This window comes from Sinohyriopsis cumingii, chromosome 12 (genome assembly GCF_028554795.1).
Source record: "Sinohyriopsis cumingii isolate HCF-2022 chromosome 12, ASM2855479v2, whole genome shotgun sequence".
Taxonomy (NCBI): domain Eukaryota; kingdom Metazoa; phylum Mollusca; class Bivalvia; order Unionida; family Unionidae; genus Sinohyriopsis; species Sinohyriopsis cumingii.
The window spans coordinates 46568193-46593076 of NC_142972.1; the positions used below are offsets into that span (position 1 = coordinate 46568193).

Genomic DNA, 24884 nt, shown 5'->3' on the forward strand with positions numbered 1-24884 from the left:
GAAAGATAGTCTGTTAATCTCATGGGTCTGTTCCTGTTTAAGGAAGAGATGTCTTAGATAATAGGCTGGTCCATATCTGCAAGGATATTAATAACATCTCCAAATTGCTCTCTCCTTTAGTATCATATTAAAGTTTGTTGGATAAAAACAGTCTGAATAATTAGAAAACAATGATTCAGTCATAAATACAGTAACTTCCATAACTTAAACATTTGAGAATACAACTGGTGTGGTTGTTACTGTACATCAACACATGTAGGTTATTTGGTACTGAGACAATTGGAGTTATGGTAAGTGCCTTGCCCAAGGCCATACTGTGGTAGCTGACCTGTGATCTGATGATAGAAAATGAATCCACACCCTTTATGTCACAAGTCAGGCATACTAACCATCAGGCCACTGCACCATACTAACCATTAGGCCACTGCACCATACTAACCATCAGGCCACCACACCATACTAAGCATAAGGCCACCACACCATACTAAGCATTAGGCCACCACACCATAATAACCATTAGGCCACCCCACCATTAGGCCACCCCACCATATTAACCATTAGGCTGCCCCACCATACTAACCATCAGGCCACCACACCATACTAAGCATAAGGCCACCACACCATAATAACCATTAGGCCACCCCATCATATTAACCATTAGGCCACCCCACCATATTAACCATTAGGCTGCCCCACCATACTAACCATCAGGCCACCCCACCATACTAACCATTAGGCCACCCCACCATACTAACCATTAGGTCACCCCACAGCTCCTGCCTCCCTTCGTCAACCACTGCTTCATGCAGGAGGGCTTTGGTTTGGTACTTTACAGCACAGCAACACAAGTAATCACTGCCAAGGCAATTAAAGTAAAGTACCATACCCAAAGACATGCCACAATAGCTGACCCTGGCTGGTCAGGGGGTGGGATTCAAACCCACACCATTTTGTTTGTGAGTCTGCCATGCTAACCACTGAACCACCATGGCTCCTCAGTCCTATTCTAAATCTAGAGCCCACAGGGGAATCCATCACATTCTTGGCATCACTCAAATGACTTGCTGGTCCCTATGCAATACGCTCTGTTGTCAGCAATGTTGCATAGATTAAACTACTGAAAATTCAGAAGTAAAATCTGGGTGTGCAGTATTGCAACTCTTTCACATTCTACAGTATATCTTTTACAATGTATGAAAGTTTTAAATCCAGCCATATCAGATGATCAATAGGTAGCATATATAGTGATGTGATTTGGATTTTTAATGAAGCTTTAACAATGTTTCAGTCCTATCACTATGATGTCTGCAGTGTGGTAGTTTATAGTGATGTCTAGCACTGGGGCATCATGCTGCAGACATTTAGCATGATGTCCCACCCAGTCACATTATCCTGACACCAGGTCGACCAGTCCTAACACTAACCTCTTTATGCAGAACACCAAGTGAGGCAACTGTTAGTACCATTTTTATAAGTCTTTGGTATGACTCGGCCAGGGATCGAACCCACGACCTCCCGCATCTGAGGTAGATGCTCTAACCAATAGGCCACCGGCGTATATACAGTAATTACCTACTGGAAGGCATGTATACATTCAGGATCAGAAAGTCCAGTCTAGTCTTGTCCTGTCCATTTATGTTATGACCTTGATCAAGGTATTTATATTCAGTTTTCCAGATGACCCAGCTTTAAAATGGTTCCTGCTGGGGATATGAGGGGTAGGGGGTTGGGGTAACATGTGTTGAACTAACATTCCATCCAGGTGGAGTCGTTCATTCTCAATTCCTTGACACTATGAAGACCAGGATGAGCTCCAGTGTGATGAAGCACTTGTAGGTCTTTGATGAACTATTTGTAGGGACTGGTTACAAAGACATTAACCTAAATCTATATAAAATAAAAATTTGCAAGTGAACTAATTTAAATATTTTTTTCTTCTCATTTTCAGGTACGCTGTCTACTACTGGTCATTCCACCAACTTTGTTTTCTCTGTGGAAATTCCAACAGACAAGGCCCAGAAACACTGGATTAAGCGTGGTGTTGCCATGCTGTGTGCTCTAAACTATTAAAGCCTGGAATTCCTTATTTGTGGTATTGCAATGTTGCGTGCTGTTAACTATGAGAACCTAGACTTCCATAGTGTGGCATTGCCATGCTGTGTACTGTTAACTATGAGAACCTGGACTTCCATACAGTGGGAATTCTGTAATTTTGCATTTGATATGTTTTGTGCAGCAATCTGTTACGGTAATATGACCATTCAAAAACTGCTGAGACATTTTTGGTTGCAGCTGAAACTGTCAGTATGACTTCTTTTTTGTAAGATAACATTTTCCAAGACTACTGATAAGTCCTATACTGTTCTCTTTTTATTACTGTTCTTTTTATTATTTAGCCTCCATTATGGTTGTGATTTTATGGTTTATTTAAATTCATACAGCTATCACTGGACCATTAAACTGATTTTGTATTATATTAATGGCCTATATAGTGGCATGATAGATATAGATCTCATTGAGAACCCCTGCAGTATAACTAATAATGCACATCATGTTTCATTACAACATTTGCATCAGTGACATCTATATGGCTTGTGTTTAAGTCATATATGAAATACATTTAATTTTCATGTAAATATAACATGCCTGAGAGATATTCTATTGACAGCAACAACATACATGCATGGCATTTATTGGGAGGCATATTTTATTTTTCTCACACAGGCTTATAGTTTATGTTGAGGTTTGACTGCAGTACACCAGTGGAAATATTCTAATATAGAGCAAATGTATTGATGATATGAAATGGATGAATAGTGAAAATTAATTCCACTACTGCAGGGTTTTAGCTGAGCAGTGTTGAAAACATGTCTTTTTGTTATATTGTTTGTTCATAATTTCATCTGCTTATTAGGTAAATATTAAATATATTTTTTAATGAAATTGTTATTTCAAAACACATTCCAACTTCTCCCGTGGAGAGGATTCTAAACTCAGTGATCTTTCTGTCCTTTAGTCTGTGTGATGTCATGTACATGTATGTTCTTGTTTTTTTTTGTTGTTTTTTTTTGCAAGTCCATTTATTTCATGTATTTATTTGAAAAGCTAACAAGAATAAAAAGTGTTTATATTCTTTTATCTCCTTTTATTTAATTACTGTATGCATACATTAAAACCTACTATCAAATCCAAGCCAAATAACCTGTGATAAATTTTTTTATTGAATAATTGTATATTACTGCTCACTTCTTGGTTGACAACATCAAATTCAGCGTGAGCAATGTTACCTTGACTTCTGCTTGTTCCATCACCAACTCTGTCCACAGTAATGTTAACAAGTAGCACCCAACAATGGCCAGCTGAGTACTTCAGTGTGTGAATTGACAGCTGAGTACTTCTTTGTGTGAATGGACAGCTGAGTATTTCTTTGTGTGAATGTACAGCTGAAAACTACTACATCTAGCTAGGTGTAAGTCTTAGATAATAGATGCTTCCCGATGAGGTCACTAGCAGAGGATATTCTGCCCATTTTACCTGGACAATGGGCAGCCTGGCAGTTTCTCCTATATGTGACCACCAAAACTGACCATTTTGAACAAGGCACGCTGAAGCAAAATCAACTTAAAAATTGCAGAAATAGACACTGATAGAAAGCCTGATTTGTGTTCTGTTTTTATATAATGTTTTGTAACAGTATCGTGAGATTCAAGGAATTTATTTCAACTTTTAAACTACAATATAAACTCAACAGTAACTCTGCCAGCATACCACAAACATGACAGCTGATGACACCATTCAAAATCTATCTATTGCAGTTAGGCTTAGTTCTGATTCCGCTTGTCTGTCAGAGCAGCTCTGGTACCATGGCCACTATAAAACATCTAAAAGTTCAAATTGTCATAGCTTTAAAAATTTCTCCTCAAATGTTCATGAAATTTTTAGTATTCATTTAGGATTTTTGTTCAATCCACGAATGTTTTACATAATGAACACTTTTAATTGTAAATAAATTGATGTCCTTAATAAATTGTAGAAGCTATCTTGCTCTGGTGATCCATCTGTTACAGTGAAACCTATCTATACAAGACACTCAGGTACCATACAATTTTGTCCTTTATAGAATCGTGTCTTTTATATTGGGGTCATATATGTAAGAAAATAAAGGAAATGGATCATTAAATTCTGTCCTTTGTGAGAGGTAGGCATATACCATATGTTGGTCTCCAATGTGGCTGTTTTCCCCATAATATTCACATTATTTTTATGGCATGTTTTAAGTACACGTACAGTTATTAATTTACTCTGACCCAGAATGCACTGGCAGTATTTGCTCCATCTTCTTTTGACTTATTGCTACTGAAATGTCAAACATGTCAAATTCAGGCCATTTATATGGGGGAGGGCTGTTAACTTGAATTATACTGGATAATTTACTATAAAAGCACTAATTACTGTAATAACACCGCACATTGTGAAGCATTTTATGAAATCTGTTCCTAACACACAATGCTAGTATTTGATAACTTGCTAAAAATTTATCATTTTTTGTGTAAGAATTGCTAACACTTTATTACACTCTGATTCTGCTGTATTCTTAAGTTCTAGTTATTTCGTTTTAGTTAATTATTTCTTTTCTTGCAATCAACAACTGATCATCATCAGAACAGTTTTTTTATATGAAGTCAAACTTTTAAAAACAGGCTTTTGTTATTTGTTGAATCAGATTGATAAATCAGTAAAACAAATTATAACAAGGATTAAAGCAGTGGTCACAGCTGGCTGTATATTGATGATATGAGGAAGATCAGATCAGTGGTCACAGCTGAATGTATATCAATAAGTATTGACTTTCTCCAGCGTAAATGTACAAAATTAGTAATATAGCCCATAGCATGAGTCATGAGCCACTGTATTTTCTCTCCCAACAGCTATTATTACTGTTTGGCTCTGTAGTCCTTTGTGTCATCCATCGTCCATCTGTCTGTATCCTTTCATTAGTACAAGTTCGTTATTGCTACTTCTAAACTGCTTGAAGGATTGCCATAAAATTGTACACACACATTCATTCCATGGTCTAGATGATCCAAATTGAAAATGGTGTCACACATCCAGTATGGCCACCACAGTGGCCAACTTAAAAAAATCTTGTAATCGCTTTTCCTGAATGGACGCTGATATTAACATCGAGTTTTCACCACAGCGAGTTTTTATGATTTCTGGTTGGATCTAAATGAAATTGCTGCTGATCTCATTCCAATGTGGCTGCCATAGCAACCATCTTGAAAATGTTGTCATCATGTTAAACAGAGTGCCTTATTGCTTTGGGGTTTTATACCAAAGACTTCTCATGATGTCTAGTTGGTCCAAAATGAAAATGGTGTACACACCCACACACATCCAATACAGCTACCACAGTAGTCATCTAAAAACCTTGTTATCACTACTCCTGACTGAATGGTCATATATACCATCATGGGGTTTTCACTAAAAGACTTCCTAAGATGTCTAGTTGAAACGAATAAAAACTTTGTATTTGGACATTCAATATGTCCACCATAGCAACTGACTTAAAAATCTAGTTATTGTTAGAGAATATCAGAGATGGGTGTTTTTAACACTAAGCAGTTAGAAGAAAGCAATTTCCTTAACTTCAGTTTTCGAAAATTCTTTTCATTTAGTCGATTCTTTTCTGTTATAGTTTTGTTGTTACTACTGTACCTTTTTTTAAATGATGCCCAATCTGAACACCATACCTTGATATAGGAAAATACTATTCAGTTATATTTAAGCATGATTTCACCAAGTGTTTTAACCTTGATTTGAACTTTTATTTTAGCATTGAGAGTGTCTTGTTTCTTATATATTTGTTGTTACTTTCTCTCTTGTTTCTTATATATTTGTTGTTACTACCTTTTTGTAAAGTGTAAATCATAACAACTAAGTATTTTACCTTGATTTGAACTTGTATTTTAACCTTTATCTGAACTTAATTGATATACTTTACTTTTTGTTATCTTTTAACTGTTAGACGTTTGGTGTTCATTGGAAGTATTACTTTTTTAAACTGAAGAAAACATTATTTTAAAGGAACAAAATAAATATTTTGAATCTTATCAGTTGTTTTTTTACTATTTTCTTTCTGGTCCATCCTGCACAACTTTGAAGTGATGTGGTATACCTCTATGTGGCTTAACCCAAAAACCAGGTAAATCATGGGGTTTTATTTGTTAGTACCAGTCCATCAATTTATTATCTGGCCTGCAACGCATCAGCGAGACATTAGGGTTCTCTTTTGTAACAGAATCAGTGCAAAGGTTTTTGCGTTTAGCTATGTTTTTCTGTCGTTATATGTAGAGTCATGAAACCCGATGGGTGTATTCAATTTAAAGGGTACTACTTGACAGGGCCAAAGGTAAGTCATAAAGGGTACTACTTGACAGGGCCAAAAGTAAGTCATAAAGGGTACTACTTGATATGGCCAAAAGTAAGTCATAATGACGTTCCTTACTCTAATGACTTTCCAAGGTTTTTTGATTATTCCACATTGCTGATACAGCGTTCTGTGGCTGCTGTGTATTTAATAGTATACAAGGTAATTCTACCTCACCAATTCACTTTTGAAATGCAAATAAAACAGATTAAAGGAACTTCATGCATTTGATGGCTCTCGGAGATCCAGTAAGAGCAGCTTGTTTGTAGCAAATATTTTGTAAACCAGCACTACTTTACTATTGACGTATCGATAAAGAAGATAAAATATTCATTGCAGTTCAACTTTTGTATGAATTGGCATGTTCTATATTGGCAAAATATAAGTAAAGTTTAATAAAAACTCAACAAAAATCTTTAGAACATCAATTCTATCATCGAAGAGTGGCATCCAGTGTATATAATAAATGTCGGAGATGAGGCGGTATTGTGCCAATCACATATAACAAGCACGTACCTGACTGGTGCGAACCTCGTGAAGGGTAACCCTCGACCAGAGTGCACATCTTGCCTTGTCCAGTGACCGTGGAACACGTTATTTTTGTCCGTTGAATCAACTTCCAACACAGTGAGACATGGAGGGGGGGGGGGGGGGCTTTTTGTTTTGTGAACGTTATTAATAAACGTTATGATTATTTATTACCAGAGAAAATCATGAACTTCTTCAGGGAATGTGGATTTTGGACCCATTAGTTTCAGGATCTTTATATAACCTGTTGTTTTTGTTTTTTATTTTGTCTATCTTTCAATTAATTTTACATATTTTCCTTTTATGTTTTATCTTGTCGTATTACATTTTTACGTTTATTTCGGTAGATTTATCTTACCGTAGATTTTAGCAGTTCGCTATCTTCACGTTTTGTAACTCTACTTTTAATGGGTACTATATAACAAGTATTGTATTGATGTGCCTTTAAACCCCATGCATGTATTAACAACATTCAATCAAAGATTTGGGTCTATTACGCGGACCCTGGGTCGCCAAAGGCGAGTCAAACTGGCAAGTGTGAGAATAATGCCGGTCAATGCCCTTGGCTGACCTAAGACCAAATACGAGTATGTTACTGTGAATTACGACCACTAACTTTAAATAATCACAGCTCGCTTTGCCTTTCAAAAGGGAATGAGAGATCAGCGGAGTTCCCATTACCGTTAGCCCCAAGTGTAGGCGGCTAAGCGGGGGGGGGGGGGGGGGATGAGAGAGAGAGAGAGTTGTACGATGGTCAGTCATAAAGCGCTCGGCTTTAACGATCACTGCCATGTACGATGGATCATGCATACAGCGCTCGGCTTTAACGATCACTGCCATCTCTCCTCTGTCCACGTGGGTTCGAGTCTCAGGCTTGGCCAGTTTAGGTACGTGAGAAAGCTTGCCAGTCCCGTGAGTCGTTTGTTCTAACCGGTGTTTTCCCGTGTTCTTCATCCACCAGTTATATATCTGTATAGCCCACCATGTGCTGAAAAATGGCATTAAACCCAAACCAACAACAACAACAACCAAGGAAAGACAAAATAACAACAGTGATCCGTTTGCGACATGTCAAAGGTCAAACATCAGTCTATTTTTTGTAGCCAGTGCGTCCCTTTATACTGACGGTTTGAACGATGTAGACAAAAATGGAACTGCCTTTGCAACAAAGCATGGCTCCATATCTAGCTGGTTACCGGTTTAAACATACCCTTTTCTCGCATTAATTGCAATCATACTCAAATGGTTACCTTGAAAAAACAAAGCAACAAATTTCATTAACGTTTCTCATTCCCTTTCTACAATGAAAGCTTTGCAAAACCTTAAATTTGACAGCCCTTATATCCTTAATATTACAAAAACATGATTTGCTCATAAGAACTTGAACGCATATTTATTCTGTACTAATGGCTTTCTGGTCACAATTGGTATTAAGGATAATAAAAGTGGTGTACATGCAGCAACCGTACAGTCATCCGTTTCTGACTGGAAAAATAGTGAGTTCAAGTATTGCACAATCGGTGGAGTCTAAATGATTATTAATATATGCGGAATGAAAACTCCACAAACAAGTTTCGTAACATAAAGTGCATAATTTGGAACAGTGATATACCTCAAATCACAGAGGAAAGGTCGCATTGTGTCCATCGCATATTGGACTGACCCGTGCATACTTCCTTGAAGGGTGAACCCGGATAAAAGTGTATACTCTACCAGTGTCCACTGATAGTGGGACACATTCTTGTAGGGTATATCGACTTTCACCCTGTGAGATGGTAGTTTTTTATGTGAACTCAGTTAAAGGTATTTTATGATCATGTACTACCTTAGAAAATCAGACTTGTGGGAAGGTAGTTGTTATCACGTATAACGTTTATAATTAAATGGAACGCTTATCTTGTTGACGCTTTCTGTGCAGTTCTCAATTTTTACAGTTTTTAAACTTTAATTGGTACTTTATATCCATTATTGCGTTGATACGTCGTTAAACGTAGTACATACACTTGCAGCAGTTGGTTCCAAATCTTCAAACATGTCAGTTGCTAAGATAGACCAAGATCATTTATGCAACAAATTTGAAATAGTTTTATTCTATTGTTACTCGGAGTTTTCGGGGGATGGGTGGTTGCGGAGGTTGGGGTAATTTATGAGAGAGAGAGAGAGAGAGAGAGTGTTTAGTCGGCAGTAATTGGAATCTGTTATAATTGGTCAGCTGATTTAATGTTATGCAGACATCACCCTCATTGACTCTTTGGTGTGCAGATGTCAGCTTTATTGGCTGTTTGGTGTGTAGACATCATCCTTATTATATGCTGATTGTTTTCTCCGTTAACTTTACATTGTCAGAATCGTACTATATTACCGGATACTGAACTCGCGCGCAAATACACATATTGCATTCACGTGCATAAGGAACTACGTTCTATTGTAAACAAACAATGGACGCAGACGCCGGCATTTTTGATTTGTAAAAAAATCATGTACACTCGCGTAGTATGCGTTTTACGTTGTGGTTGTTTAAAAATGTTTCTGAATGAAGTAAAGCAGATGTTTCGTGGACTGCCACATACCAGCTGTTTTGGCACATTCCGCGTTAACTTTTTTGATACAATGTTTCAGATTTAGGCTAGCTATACAACAGACACAATAAAGGGTCTTTACAAAAAACATACTAGTGACAAGGCATATACTGCCTTCTTTAGCTGGTGATACGAATGGCAAAAATATATATTTACAGTTTTACATCCTGAATTTCCTCAAAATGTACTTTCTTAGTTCTGCAAATCCGAATACACGAGCCATGTCATAGGTTCTCAATCTTGATTACACATTTCGAAATTGCATTGTAATTTCGAATATAAGTGCAATTACATCGTCCTTACTGCACTCAAAATGAAATAAGCATTAAATTCCATAGCGTCTTTTTGATAATTGCAATTGAAAGACTTGATATTTTTCCCACAGTATGATTTCAAACATTAAATGACAGAAACATAAACACATTTGCAGATGTCAATACGCTTCTCCACGCTTCTCCATCCGATGTATTTCATGTGGAATTGTCACATATATATCCAGTCCATAATCAAGAAAGTTCGTAGAATCGAAAAAAAAATTATAAAAATCTATTCATTCCAGATAAAATGGAAAAGTTCTTGCAATGCGCATTCATTCACAATATGACTCCAAATTTCAATTTTAACTTGACACGCCATCTTCTTTCGAAAGTTATGTCGAGCGCGCGACTAAGTTCAAATTTATCTGGGCGGAGTAACGTGCGCAGTAATAATGTTGTTGTCTAATGATGAATCTGCGCTGGTGTATTTAGTTTGGAATACTGCATACATTCAGTTACTTTGTTTCTCGTAGTGTATTTTGTTAATATAATTAAGCATTAGTTAGAATAAAAAATGAGCATATAATAAAAAGGTTACTGCATTTGTATGGGAAAATATAAACTCGTTTTGTCTGATGCATATACTTCACTCCCAAGGTCGTGCATTATTTCCATTCGAAAAACTCGTTCATATTTTCCCATACAAATGCAGTAACCTATAATTATTGACTCTTTGGTGTGCAGACGTCAGCCTTATTGGCTGTTTGGTGTGCAGAGGTCAGCCTTATTGGCTGTTTGATATGCAAACGTCAGGTTTATTGGCTGTTTGGTGTGAAGACATCACCCTTATTGACTTTTTGGTGTGCAGACGTCAGCCTTATTGACTCTTTGGTGTGCATACGTCAGCCTTACTTACTCTTTGGTGTACAGACGTCAGCCTTATTGGCAATTTGGTATGCAAACGTCAATTTGGTATGCAAACGTCAGCATTATTGGCTGTTTAGTGCTAACCAGACCGACTGGTCAGTCTGATACCATGTTTACAAAATTGCTCACTTTTGATTCACTCTTTATGGAATATTATGTCTGTTCGACTAATATTGTTAGTTTTGTTCAGTTGCTGTTTGTTTGTTTGTTTGTTTGTTTGTTTGTTTTTTTTGTTTTTTTTAAACAAGCCATCTGTATCGGTCTTTCCGACCTATCCCGTTTGAGATATGTGGACAGTTACGTCGGATTCATAACTGTTCAGCTATCTGAAACGGGGCGCAAAAGGTCAGAAGAAACTCAGGACAACCACCATTCTAAATTTATATCAATTTAAACTTTTATAATATTGTTCACCTTCAGACTAGCGTAAATTCTCCATTTTAGTTCTAAACAAGATTAATGACAATCTAAACATAAGCACTAGAGTTAATTTATTTCTGTTGTTGTGCGACATTTTTGTGTAGCCAACTTCAAGACAGTCCATTAATTGTTGTACTTTAGTACCTTCTTTTTTTTCTAAGAAGAATGACATCACGTCACACCAATTAACGGAAATAAGACACTCACGTATATTCCAATAGTGTGAAATAGGGTCACCTTGTTTTATGTATGCTTTTTGAACAATAGTTTCTTGAAAGACAAATAATGGTAGATTCTCGATATAAACCCTGGAAGTCACTTTTAAGTGGTACTAGAATCAGAGAAAATACTTGCATGTAGACATTGTATGCAATGGAAAGATACTAATTTTATCAAAATTAACTGAAGAAATTGTATGCTTCCAATATATTTTATGAAAAATGCATATCGTGTTGTCAATGTCCGTGCATGCGTACATTCAGTTTATCCGAAAAACTTTTAAAGTAGTTTTTGGTGTGAACGAATCATTGTCATGGAGTATGAGGTTTGTTAGCAAAAGGAACTACATCAGTTTCGAGTCTTCCGCCAAAATTCGGCTAAGTTACTGCTCGTTTTGGGCAGAAGTTTACCATTGCAGCAAAAATGAAAGACTACGTGAAATAAAACCAAAATTTTGCATGAGCCTTTATACCATCCCGAGGAACAAAGATCCCCACCCCACCCCCACCCACCCAAGTTTGAATGAGTTAGGACAACCACAACCATCACTGCGTTATATTTATACATGTGCCACTGGATCTTAAAGAGAAATTTATTTACAAACTATTTTTCTCCCTTCTTTTTGTATTGATTGACGAGATTTGAAATAAATTTCCAAGAAAGTGGCTTTGTATTTAAACTACACACTTCCTGTTCACATATATATTGATACGGGAATGCGCTTAAACTGCAAATTTTGGCCGTGACGATTTGTTTCAATAGGTTTATGGTGTGTAATTACAATAAGGTTCTTCAATGCCTATAGTATTTATATTCAAGGAAGTTTAATTATGACTTAGAAGTTAATCTTTGAGTCGTTATACGTTATGCATGACTGGCTCGCTGTTTACTACAACCTTGTTTTAATGGCAACCTTGTCGGCACCAAATCGCAATCTGTAATTCTTAGACCAGGTTCTTAAAATCGACAACTGATCCGTACTTTATTTTGTTAACTGTTTTTGCACTGTACTTCCGTATCGGAGGGGAATTGCAGTTCAACGACAATAAGTGATTTTTACTGAGATTTTTCTTGAACTTATATTTTCTTGTACTGATATTATTATTATTATTATTATTATTGCTGCTGCTGCTGCTTTTTTCCTTAATTATTTACCGAGATTTGTGAGAGGAATCCCCTTGCCCCACCACCGCCCGCCCACTTTAAAATGTTGCCATTGGCTCGCTTTGTTAAGTACATTGAAGATAATAATATCATTGCAGCTGCCATATACTTGTTTCGATGACGTTTATGAAACTTGCATCACTGGAAGTAAATCCCACTTACTACAGTTTCGTAACTTTGACCAATAAGCCTATCATTTTATATCATCTAATAACAGGGTTGTTTCAGTATATCAATAGCCATGACGGAAATATTCAAGTAATTTAAATTTAAAAAGATTTCCTATTGGCAGATTCAACATTTTACGATAAAATGTGTTATGCTTTTTCCGGTCAGTGCGTGAAATTCATTAATAAATTATGTGCTTAATTTTAAAAAAATTTTTAAAAGAATAGAGTTGGATACTTATTCCCGCTAATTTTTATTATTATTTTTTTTCGGTCTAGAAATGTGATTATCTCAAGAGAGAAAAATAAATTAAAACTGCTTTTCTGGAATCCTATACTTTTTGACGAAAGGATTTGAAAATAATTTGCCATTGTGAGGTCGTGGGAAAGGGAACACAATTAAGACACGAATAGTAGTATAGGTAAAAGGGGATAGTAAAACACTCCATACGGTTTTACTAAAAATCAACCAACGAGACCTTATTTTAGCAAACAAAGCCTTGTATATGAATCGAAAAATCAACGATGAAAAAGAAAAAAAAAAAATACTCGTCGATGGAAATCAACTAAAAAATACGAAGGCGTAGATCAGTAAAATAAGGGCTCAGGAATGCGAAATATTGTGTTATACTGGCGGCAAAATTAAGTTTTGGCGTTAATTAATACATACACAGGCGATCGTGGCGGCGGTGGCGACCGTGGAACCACGCTAGCGTTTCCGAGGAAGCCTCCGATGAGCGATGCAAGCATCGCCGGGAAATGCATATGAAAAATAGTAAAACACATACCGCGGACAAAATAAGATTTTGATTACAATTAATAAATCTGATTTAGGATACGAAGAAATTAAAATTATTACCAAGTATAATGCTTAAATGCATCGGATTGCTAATGCCATCGGATACGTTCAGGCGAGAATTCAATCAGGGAAAGTTTGATACTATTCCGGAATACGGCAACGTAAAATATCGTACTGGGACTAGGACGGCATGCTTCTGTTTGTCAAATCTTGGAATACTTGATTGTTGGTCACGGGCGATAGCCGCGCGGGCATTAGAAAAAACAACAACAGCGTTAACTGCGGCCAAGAACGGAAGTAACTTTATCAAGGCGCGTGACGGAACAATTTGGGTCATTTATGACACAGAAAAAATACGACCTTGGATTGACGAGCCTAATCTGTTCAAGTACGTTTATGATAATTTGCCAAAACACGCGCGAAAAAAATTAACCAAACTTGGATACAGGTTAACAAAACAGCATCGATTAATACTCGATGATTATGAGGAATTTCTGGCCCGTGCTGGTATTCCAGACACGGTTTTATCTAGGATTTCATTTCCAAGCGGTGCTCCAGATGGAGAATCTTCGATTCTCGTGGAAATAAATTCAGATGAAGAAACTTTGATGGTAGACTCGAAAATTTTCGAGGGAGACTTATAAGAAGTCTCCGATGAGAAGGCGGAGAGTCTTAGGAAATGACTATTTAAAATCAATCTTGTACTTTTAGAAACGCTAGAAATGCTGTGCATTTCCGAGAAATGCTGTGCATAAGAAGTCTAAAGACTTCCAGAGAAATTATCAAATAATTTTAGAAATTATTTAATAATTATTTTACGATCAGGATTGAGTTTATACTTAAAATAACGAGCGCGTGTGCGTGTACGAGCACGATCATCACGGGATTCACATACAATTATGGGAACGATATGACCATCAATACGAGTACGAAGCCTTGTGTTATCGGTTTTGAAATTGATCTGGGGAAATCGTTGTTGATACGCTTTTATGAGATCATTAGCAGTATTCTCGTTGATAAGTGACATTATGCTAACACGGAAGTATTAATTTGGGACTCGGAGAGAATCTTAGATGTCCAAATCTTTGATTGAGCACGTGAATGGCTCCGCCGTCGTGTCAGAGAAGTGTTTCGCATCGTTGAATCTTTGATTATGAGTCTCGAGTTCTGGAACAATCAAAGATTTCAGGGTATTTTTTTTGTCGTCGACGAGGGCCACTGGATGCCCGCGATTAAGTGCGCGAAGAATGCAACGGCGTTTGATACGTTCACGAGCAATATCATCGCGGGTTTGAAAGACTATTATTGGGGTTTTACGACTGAGTTTGGGATATCTGCGGAAAAATGCGTTAATGGCGGATTCAGAATCATGCTCGTTGATTTCAAGCATTATAATTTAAGTATTAATTCAAATTAAAATGTTTATCAATCCCGGATTTGGGAATCTCCGATTCCCCAGAAACGCTCTGCGTTTCCAAGGAATCTTCGATTGACCGCTCTGCCGCTGAGGGAATCTCCGATGGAAATGCTTCGCTGTTCTCAGGGACTCTCCGATGAGAAACGCGTTGCGTTTCCAGAGAATTGCTTTGCAATTCCTCATCAACATTTCTAAAGAATTCTTCGAGGGTAAGCGGAGCACGATTAGTTCTTGTGAAATACTCACAATGAGAACGGTATTGATGACCTCCGCATCGGACACAGATCGGTAGTTTACCTCGAACACCTATTCCGCAGCGAATACAAGGTTGTGGACCATCCGATGATGAAGTTTTTGAAACCCAGGTGTGATAACCGCAGAATACTCCTATGGAATTCTTTCCGCATCGATTAGGTTTTCCGAGCAATAACCACTGGCATTTATTGGTAGCAAATTTCCAATAAGGCATTATATGTAAAGTATATTTTCAATTAGATTAGGTATTAACTGTATATTATGTCAGAAATAGAATCGGATGAGGAAAATCCTATGAAATTTTACCCGATTGTGATTTCCGATGAACAACAACGCCAAATCAAAGACTACAACGATGTGAAATGGTATTACTCGATTTCCGATACCGTGTTAACGGTGCGTAAGAAGAAAATCGCGATAGAATTACTAACGAAAACGCGGATGGAGAAACGCTCTGCGTTTCCAGAATTGCAACGCGGTGTTATCATACAGCGTGGAGTATTATTTTATGTGTACTTGGCGAATCCGGATTTGGGACAGTTCTCAGGACAATCACTGGTTAATGAAATAATTCCGCGGGAACGAAAACGGTATCCGACAATCGATATTGACTCGAAAGTGCCGACCGTCGATGATTTGCTGGATTATTTTCTTGAGTTCGTGGACCAACTCGAAGATTTGCTTGTCTTTGAGACCAGGAACGGGTATCATATCACACTGAAATCGAAACCAGTTAGTTTTGACGATCACGTGAAGCTGATTAACAACGTTGATAAGGATAATCCCACGTGGAATGTTGACAAACTTGCAGGACTGCACGGTATTAAGGTGGTCGGGACTAAGTCGTGGAAGCCTCGAAGCGTTTGTAAGAAACTAGTACACCCGAGCATAAACATTAATGATACGCTGAGTTGTCCTGTGGAAATTCAGTCTGAGGTTATTTTACAAGATCAGAATGATATGAGAAATGCCGGGCACGAGAAGTCTAAAGATTTCCTCGATGACATTTCCGAGGAAGATCTTGAGAAGATTTCGATGTTGCTCAGCAAGGACAAGAACTGTTTCACAGGGACCAGTAATGGATCCGGGAACATGGTCGCGTATTCACGACAGCCAGGATGTTATTGTAGTATTTGTGATCGCAGGCACGGCGTGGACATGTTCGGAAACATCGAAGGAAAGTGTGTTGACGCGTACGTGACCACGCACAGTAATTGTTACGTCGTAGGATGTTTCAGGACTCGTGGAAAAAAGATCATAATACCACGCGAGGAATGCTGCGCATTCCCAGAGGAATCTCCGATGACAGACGGAGAATCTTTGATTCTTAAAGAATATCAAAGATACTTGAAAAGTTACAATTATCGCAGAACCGATTACGGTGGAGAATTCCCAACAAAAACACCAGATTGTGAATACAGTGAATTACCCGCGCATGAATGTGATCACGCTGGCGTGACTGGACCTGGATGTCGAATAATTCCTGACAGTGACTACATAGATGGTTCTCCATGTGGAGCTGGTAAGTCCGTCGCGGCATGGAAAAGTATTAAGGAAGGTCAATCAGTGCTGTGTTTGTCATACAGAAATTCCTTCACGGATAAAACCAGCGCGGATTATTCACTGGAATGTTACAGGGACATTATCGGTGAAATAAAATTCGAAGAGAACGAACAACGAAAGGTTATCACACAAATCGAATCAGTGGTACGAGTCACTGGTGTCCCTGATGTGGTTATCGTTGACGAATGGCACGGAATACTGCGACAGATGATGAATTCGGCCAATAACAAAACGATATGGAGTAAGTTTATCGGATTGATTTCTGCGGCGAAACGTGTCATTGTCTTGGATGCACTTGCACATGATGATGATGTCGCGTTGTTTCGGCGATATCGTCCCGAAATGAAGTTCATCAGCAACGATTACAAGGTCGATCACGACAAGAAATTTATCGTTGAAAAATCACACCGGGATAATCTCGAAAAACTGTTAACGGTGGTTGAACGAGGCGACCGCGCGGTTGTATTCACACATAACAAACATAACGGTGATTATTCTGTAGAATCACTTGCAAAGTTGTTACAGTCGCGACATTTTTCAGTGAAGTATTATCACGCGGACACTGATCGGGCTGCGAAACAGAATGATTTCAGGGATGTCACGACCGCATTCGCGGATACCCAGGTGGTGATTTACAACCACACCATCGAAGCTGGAGTTTCCATCGTGGATCCGAAATTTACAAAACTGTTTTGTTTTTCATCCGAGCTTGGATCTGTTGAGGCCACAAAACAGGCGTTGCACAGATTCCGATGTGTAACGGAAATTCACTACTCGTTTGTGAAACGTGAAACGTTTTTAGGACTGCCGTTGACTCGCGAGGATATCACTGAGGTAATTCTGCAGCGTGAACGATCCTGTGATGAAACAGAATTACCGTTCCGAGCACCAAAACTTTAATGATCTCGGCGAAGGATTCGGTTACGCGTTTATCAATAATGTTATTGATGAGAATAATTCCCGTTGTTATTTCACGGGACGATTAGTCAAACTTATGACCGCGAGTGGATTCGAAGTTGTGTGGGAATTACCGGATGAATACCAAGCGTGGCTGAATAATAAAAAAAAAGTAACCGCGGAAATATCAAAGCGTGTCAAGGAATTTCCTGATGAAGGCATCGATGATTTCTTGGCGAGTACTATCGGAGAAAGAATAGCACAAGCAGGGAATGCACAGCATTCCTCAATCGAAGATTCTCATGATAATGCTTGCAAAAAATATTATAGTTATGATGATTCTGATAATTATGCAGACCCGTATGTGAAAAAATTAAAATACCTTAATAGTGTTTATCAGACTGATGTTAGTAAATGTCCCGTGGATGTCACTGAGAACATCAACAAGAATACTCCAAGGATGTTAAGATATTTCCATGCAGCCGTTGATAAACTTAATTCCGGTAAGACAATTTCACAACAAAAATTCCGCGGTGATAAAATAACCCCGACCACGCAGATGGAGATAATCAGAGATGTGTTAACGATGTTGGAATTACCTGATGTAGTCCCTGCACGGCTAGATCAGGAACCCATAGTAGTGTCACGAGAAAAATTACATGAGAATATCACAACGATGTTGGCGACACCGAACCGACTTGAGAAATATCAGAAATTTCTGGAACATTTCATGGAGATATTTCCTCAGACACGAGCACGACGTGGTAAACTGACAATCAAAGGCATTATCGAGAAAATAAAAGTGATCTATAAAGAATTTGGTAGTGCACTGAAATCCAAAGACAATAAAAATACTAATCGAGATGATTATACGCTATCATATCCGAGTGAGAAATCTGAAGCATTTCCATGGCCACGATCTGACTTCGTTAATGATCCAGAATGGATTGCCACGACCAGAGATGATTCTGGTATTGCTGGGAATGATGTCCCAGCGACGGATGAACACACAGCGCTGCTAAAATTCTTAGTATGGAAATTCAACGGGTGGTTTTACTCGTATTACAAATGATGAAAAACATGAAAAATCACAGGACTTCTGTGATATATAAAAGAAAAAAAAACTTTATATGATCGCGCGATGATAAATAAAATCAGTTTCGGTGGGCGCGCTCGATGAGGAAAGTGGCAGAATTATATAATTTTATAGTAATACTACCACTTTCCTCACTCGGAAACGCTAGCGTTTTCAGAACAGCGAAGCATTTCTCTGGAAATGCAAAGCATTTTCACCGAAACTGAGTTGATATGTAAGTGCTGAAAGTCAATTTGTGATTCTACTTGTGCTATGGCTGACAAGAAAGACTCACAATGACAAATAAAAAAAAAATCGGGCAAGTGTCAGTGATAGTCAGGAACTGTTTGGCAGTCAAGAACTGTTTTACAGTTCTCAATCGAAGATTCTCAGGAAGGCTCAGAATGACAAAAGTGGGGCAAGTGGTAGTAATAATTTTTATTCTATATAAAATAATATTACTACCACTTCCCCCACAAACCGAAACTGAGTTGATATGTAAGTGCTGAAAGTCAATTTGTGATTCTACTTGTGTTATGACTGACAAGGAAGACTCACAATGACAAATAAATAGTACCAGAAATTAGTTTCGGTGAAAATGCGAAGCATTTCTCGGCGGTGTTAACACCGCTCGATGAGGAAAGTGGCAGAATTATATAATTTTATAGTAATACTACCACTTTCCTCACTTTGCGAAACTGTGGGTTTTTCCAGAAATTAGTTTCGGTGAAAATGCGTCGCTGTTCTCAGGAAGTCTCCGACTTCTTATGAGGAAAGTGGCAGAATTATATAATTTTATAGTATTACTACCACTTTCCTCACTTTGCGAAACTGTCGGGAAAACCCAGAGAAATGCCTTGCCGTCCGCGTAAATGTTAAATGGTACCAGATGATTCTATGATTGTTATTGACTGACAAGGAAGACTCACAATGACAAATAAGTAGTAACACAGGTTAGTTTCTGGCGCGTTAACGCGCTCGTGGAAATGCTTCGCTGTTCTCAATGTGGAAAGTGTCAGTGATATTATTTTATATATAATAAAATTTATTACTGACACTTTCCACACTTTTTTGTCTTATTTTGTCATTCTGACACTTCCTCGGGAATCTTCGATGAGAAACGCGTTGCGTTTCCAGAGGAATCTTCGATTCTTAGGCTCGCAATGACAAGATGACAGTCGCAGCAGTATTATATGTCACTGCGGCTACGAAAACCACATCATGTGCTAGAAACACTAAAAGAATTTCAAGCAATATTAGGTCCTGGATATAACATCGACGAGGACTCGTTCGATACTTACCCGGTTGAAAGTTTCGAGGATATAATCGAAACCGGCGATGATTACAGCGTAATTGCGACGTTTCGCGGTGGATTAATAAATACTACGATGAGGGAGCTGCTGCAGGTATATAAATCTGAAGGACTTGTTTAGTCATCACTGTCGTCGCTGTTATAGCGTGGTTGAGTTCGCGACAAATCACTAAGACTGATATCAAACGCATTCCTGGTGATCTCCGATTGATCGCGTTGCGTTTCCATGGAGAGTCCCTGAGAACAGCGAAGCATTTCCGTCGGAGACTTCCGCGATTGTTCCCAAGAACCACCTCGGACTTGAGAAACGCGTTGCGTTTCCAGAGAAATGTTGTGCATGTCCGTGGATAAGTTCTTGTACGCGGCTTCGAGCTGCTTATCAGTTTCATCATTGAAATATGCCGCGTCCAATGTCGCCGTGATGGAATTTCGTTGTTGTTCGAGTTCCGCGATTGTGTTTTTATTTTTCGTGATCTCAGCTTGTAGTCGCGCCATCGTGGCTTCCTGTTGTTTTATTTTTTCTTCGTTGATTTTTATCGCATCATGCGCGGCTATGTATGCGGCATTTTTCTTTTGCCACACATCGAGGAATTCTGTTATTTCCTTTTCCTTCGCGGTGAGTTTCATCATCGTAGCAGTTTGCACAGCAACTTGTTTTTGTTGTAGCGCGATTCTCTCATTTCCGCGTTTGATATCCTCGTGATACTTCTTCAGCAATTCGCGCTGTTTGTCATACTTTTCTCGTGCGATGTCAATCTCGGTCTGTATCATCGTCATTTGCGCGGTTAGATTATGACCTGCAACTGTCCCTGCGAGACCACCTGGGAATCGTTTGTCCGAGGACGCGTCAGTCCAAATTTTATATAGCCGCGACAACCCAATTTGATGACGAGCTGCGGTTTCTTTTGGTGGTTCTTTTCCGCGCGACTGAACTATATTTGCAACATCGGCTGGTGATAAATATCGTGCTCGATTCGGCATGATTATAAAATGAGAATCAAAGATTCCGATAAAAAAAATCACATCGAAAAAAAATACTCGATAATGATGAGAAAAATAATTTCCGGTAACGATGATCGGGAAACATTTTCATGTTTGTAGTGTCGTTACACGGTAACACATGATACTACAATGACCAGGCCGGTATAGTTTTCTGCTTGCGAGATCTCGAAATAGTAATCGTGGCAAGTAATCATGATATCGAAAAATAGCTGGAATTGGCCATAATAATATCAACTTGAGAATAATCGCCAGTGGGAATAATCGCAGGTGTTATTTCGTCGAAATACGACCCCGGCATGAACAGTAATTGCAGCATGATTATCAAATCGCGCTCGGATAATTTCTCGACGGTGGTTCTGACATTATTCCAGTCATTGTTTTTGTAACAGAATTATTTTGTGACCTCGTAGAGCTGTCCGTGTTGGCATTCGCGATAATAATCGCGGCAGGTAATCATGATGGGAATTCTGAACAATCCGCGGCGCGGTAATATCAATGAAAAATAACACCGCAGGAAATAATCTCGGAAATGCACAGCATTTCTCAGGTGTTATTTCATGACAATAAGGCTTCGTACGCGTGGTAATAATTACTACAATGATTTCTCGACGGGATTCCATGTATGATTCTCAATGAAATTTCTTACTATAATTACTTTTCTCGCATGAAATTAATTATTTTTATACTTGCTGAGGAATCTTCGATTCCCGAGAAAATATTTCAGTTTCGGTGGAAATGCGAAGCATTTCTCAATGGGGAAAGTGGTAGTAATACTATAAAATTATATAATTCTGCCACTTTCCCCATTGAGAACAGCGAAGCATTTCCATCGAAACTGATTTTTGTTATCATCGCGCGATCGCATAGAATTTTTATGTTTTTTCTGTCATCGCTGTTATTTTTCTATGGTCATCATGATCACTGATGCGGAGCCAGTCTCCGGGCAAGTGGTAGTTTTACTATATTATACTACCACTTGCCCCATAAGAAGTCCTTGGATTTCTCAAAGAGAGTTTCTCTGTGGCGATGCTAGCATTTCTCAGGAAGTCTCCGACGGAAATGCAGTGCATTTCTCATCAGAGATTGCCAAGCAGTCTTTGACTGCCGAGCATTGCTCAACTAAAATTTATGCTACTTCAGTAATGATTCTATTATCATTATTTTTTCCGATAATACCATCAATGATTTCATATTCGTTAACACTTTTTATCGGAGTGGCATCTGTCGATACGCCATCGGGAATCTCCGATGGAAATGCTTCGCTGTTCTCAGGGACTCTCCGATGAGAAACGCGTTGCGTTTCCAGAGAATTGCTTTGCATTTCCTGAGAATTGCTTTGCAATTCCTCATCAGCATTTCCTGTTATGTATTCTTTGAGCTGTCGTACTCGTGATGCGATTACTTTACGTGATTCATATTCATCCGATAGTTCACATCGAATGTGTTCTACCAGAGTCGCCAGTGGTAGAAATTCTATGATTTGATCTTCTTTAACGTCGCCAAGTGCAGACCAAATACGATCTTGCAGCGTTTTGATGAATCGATATCGCGATGATAATGATCTTTTCTTGGGTTGATTTTGCAAGTTGTCAAAATCTTCCATGATGGTTTCAACATTTACTGGAATTTTGAAATTCTTGTCTTGCAGTTTTTCAATTTCATTGATAATGCGATTTATGTTCTGAGGATTCATATGTAATTGTGTTGATTCTAAAATGGAAATGCTCTGCATGGAAGTGTAAAGGACTTCTTGGGAAACGCAACGCGTTTCTCATCGAAGATTCCTCTGGAAACGCAACGCGTTTCTCATGTATAACACTCGTAGAATCATCTGATGACATTTACATATCAACTCAGTTTCGGTGAAAATGCGAAGCATTTCTCGGCGGTGTTAACACCGCTCGATGAGGAAAGTGGCAGAATTAATATTTTTTATAGTATTACTGCCACTTTCCTCATAAACCGAAACTAATTTCTGGAAAAACCCACAGTTTCGCAAAGTGAGGAAAGTGGCAGAATTAATATTTTTTATAGTATTACTGCCACTTTCCTCATAAACCGAAACTAACTCGCGTTTGTCTTTATTTGTCATTGTGAGTCTTTCTTGTCAGTCATAACACAAGTAGAATCACCTGATGCCATTTAACATTTACATATCATTTTAGTTTCCGTGGACGCGTTAACGGAAACGCAGGTGCGTTTCTCGCGCCAGAAACTGATTTTAGGTCTTCCTTGTTAACATTCTAACGCCGGGAGTCACTTACAAGTTCACGCTCAAGTAAACTTGCGAGTTCGCATAATGACCAATCGCACGCGTGTGGACGTTATCGTCGCAGTATCTTTTATCATCAAAATTACACAATCCTGATTTTATAATTCGATCAGTTGTCACAATGTGTAATCGAGATCGAATCATGGTCATTTCCGCGGCGTGATCGGTTATTGTGCCAGCATGAACTGCATTATACAAATCATGTGTAAACGTTTTCACGACAGATTTTTTCACACCTTTGGATTTGATCATGCTCTTTTTTCGATCCTGTACGAGCACCGAGTACATTTTTGGTCGAAGTCCGATAAATTCTCGTACCGGAACAAAGCAGGTCTCATCTTTGAATTTCCCGATCACTTTTTTGTTTGTGTTATCGTTGAACTGCCCGACAACGTCAGAAAGATCAAACAATGCGCGGTGTTTGTACAAACTCGCATAAAGATCATCACCGCAGTCACGACCTGGTATGTGATACAACAACGAATCAGTGTCAGAGAAGCACAATTCCGCATTCGGGTACTCTTTTTTGACAAATCCGTAATGGAAATCGTACATAAGTGTTTTCGAAACATCAAGAACTGATGCGCCGATGTAGATCGGCTTCGACAGAACAATTTCAGTTTTAAGTTTCTTCACAAAGACGAGATCGTCCTTGATGGTAACTCGCCCGTTAAAATCATTCGCGGAGATCAGTTTCGAAAATCGTTTCGTATTACCGTTGACGAGTTCAATGTTGCAGCGATTTCTGACATTTTCCATGGTTTTCCCAAACACAGCATTGTTCATGAGCTTGTAAAAATCCTTCTGGAAATCATTTACGGCCCGCGCTCGCATGTCCGTGTTATACTTAATGTATTCTGCGAGCCACCTCGACTGTTTGAATTCCAACGCGCGATGAACTCGCGTCACAACTAATCCATGTGCGACAGCTTGATGAAGTGCACGGTAATGACAAACATATCCGCGTTTCGGTAACAAATTCGGCACTAGTTTTTCATGTGCGGGTCCGCTTACAGGTCCTCGAATACTAAGTTGCTTCTGTGACAAGAAAGTATCATCCACGGACATCTTCGTCGCCATAAACGGATAATCGTTATGCCGGTCATGCAACGCCGTTGGATATTCTACGTCAACTTCGACAAAGAAACTCGAATCCGAATTTGTTAAATCCCGAGTACAGTTTTCTGTGACGGTCATAAACTGTTCCCCGGTGAGCCATTCGCCGATAGTGTACGGCATAGGTTCCGACATGGCCCACCCATACAGGTTATTCGCATCCAAATACACGAGAAACGAGACAGGATCATCCGCGCGGAAATCCTCGAGGTATTTATTATTCGCGGTTGCCTTTTTCTTAACGATTACGGAAATCCCACCGCGAATCCCGTGCTCGACGAACATGTACTTGTCCGGGTCAGTGATCAATCCTAATTCGATTTTCGTCATTTTCAGCATCGCATCCCATGCAAGTCCCGGCGATGAAACATACGAGCATGGATCAAGTCCATATGCGCTCATCGATGATTTGCGAAATTCTTCCATGATGTCGCACAACAAAAGCACATCCACGCGGAGATATTCATCGAAATAATCTCCGATGG

The 24884-nt window shown here is 38.7% G+C and overlaps 1 protein-coding gene across 1 annotated transcript in view; it reads left to right on the forward strand.

Moving 5' to 3' along the window:
• LOC149786380 (dynein axonemal heavy chain 1-like) overlaps positions 1-6113 on the forward strand; it is a 314616-nt gene extending 308503 nt beyond the window's left edge. Inside the window, exon 81 of the mRNA XM_089976799.1 lies at positions 1949-6113. Within this exon, the coding sequence (XP_089832925.1) occupies positions 1949-2070 (122 nt within the window). The 3' untranslated portion in view covers positions 2071-6113. The remainder of the gene's footprint in view (positions 1-1948) is intronic.
• Positions 6114-24884: the final 18771 nt, after the last annotated feature.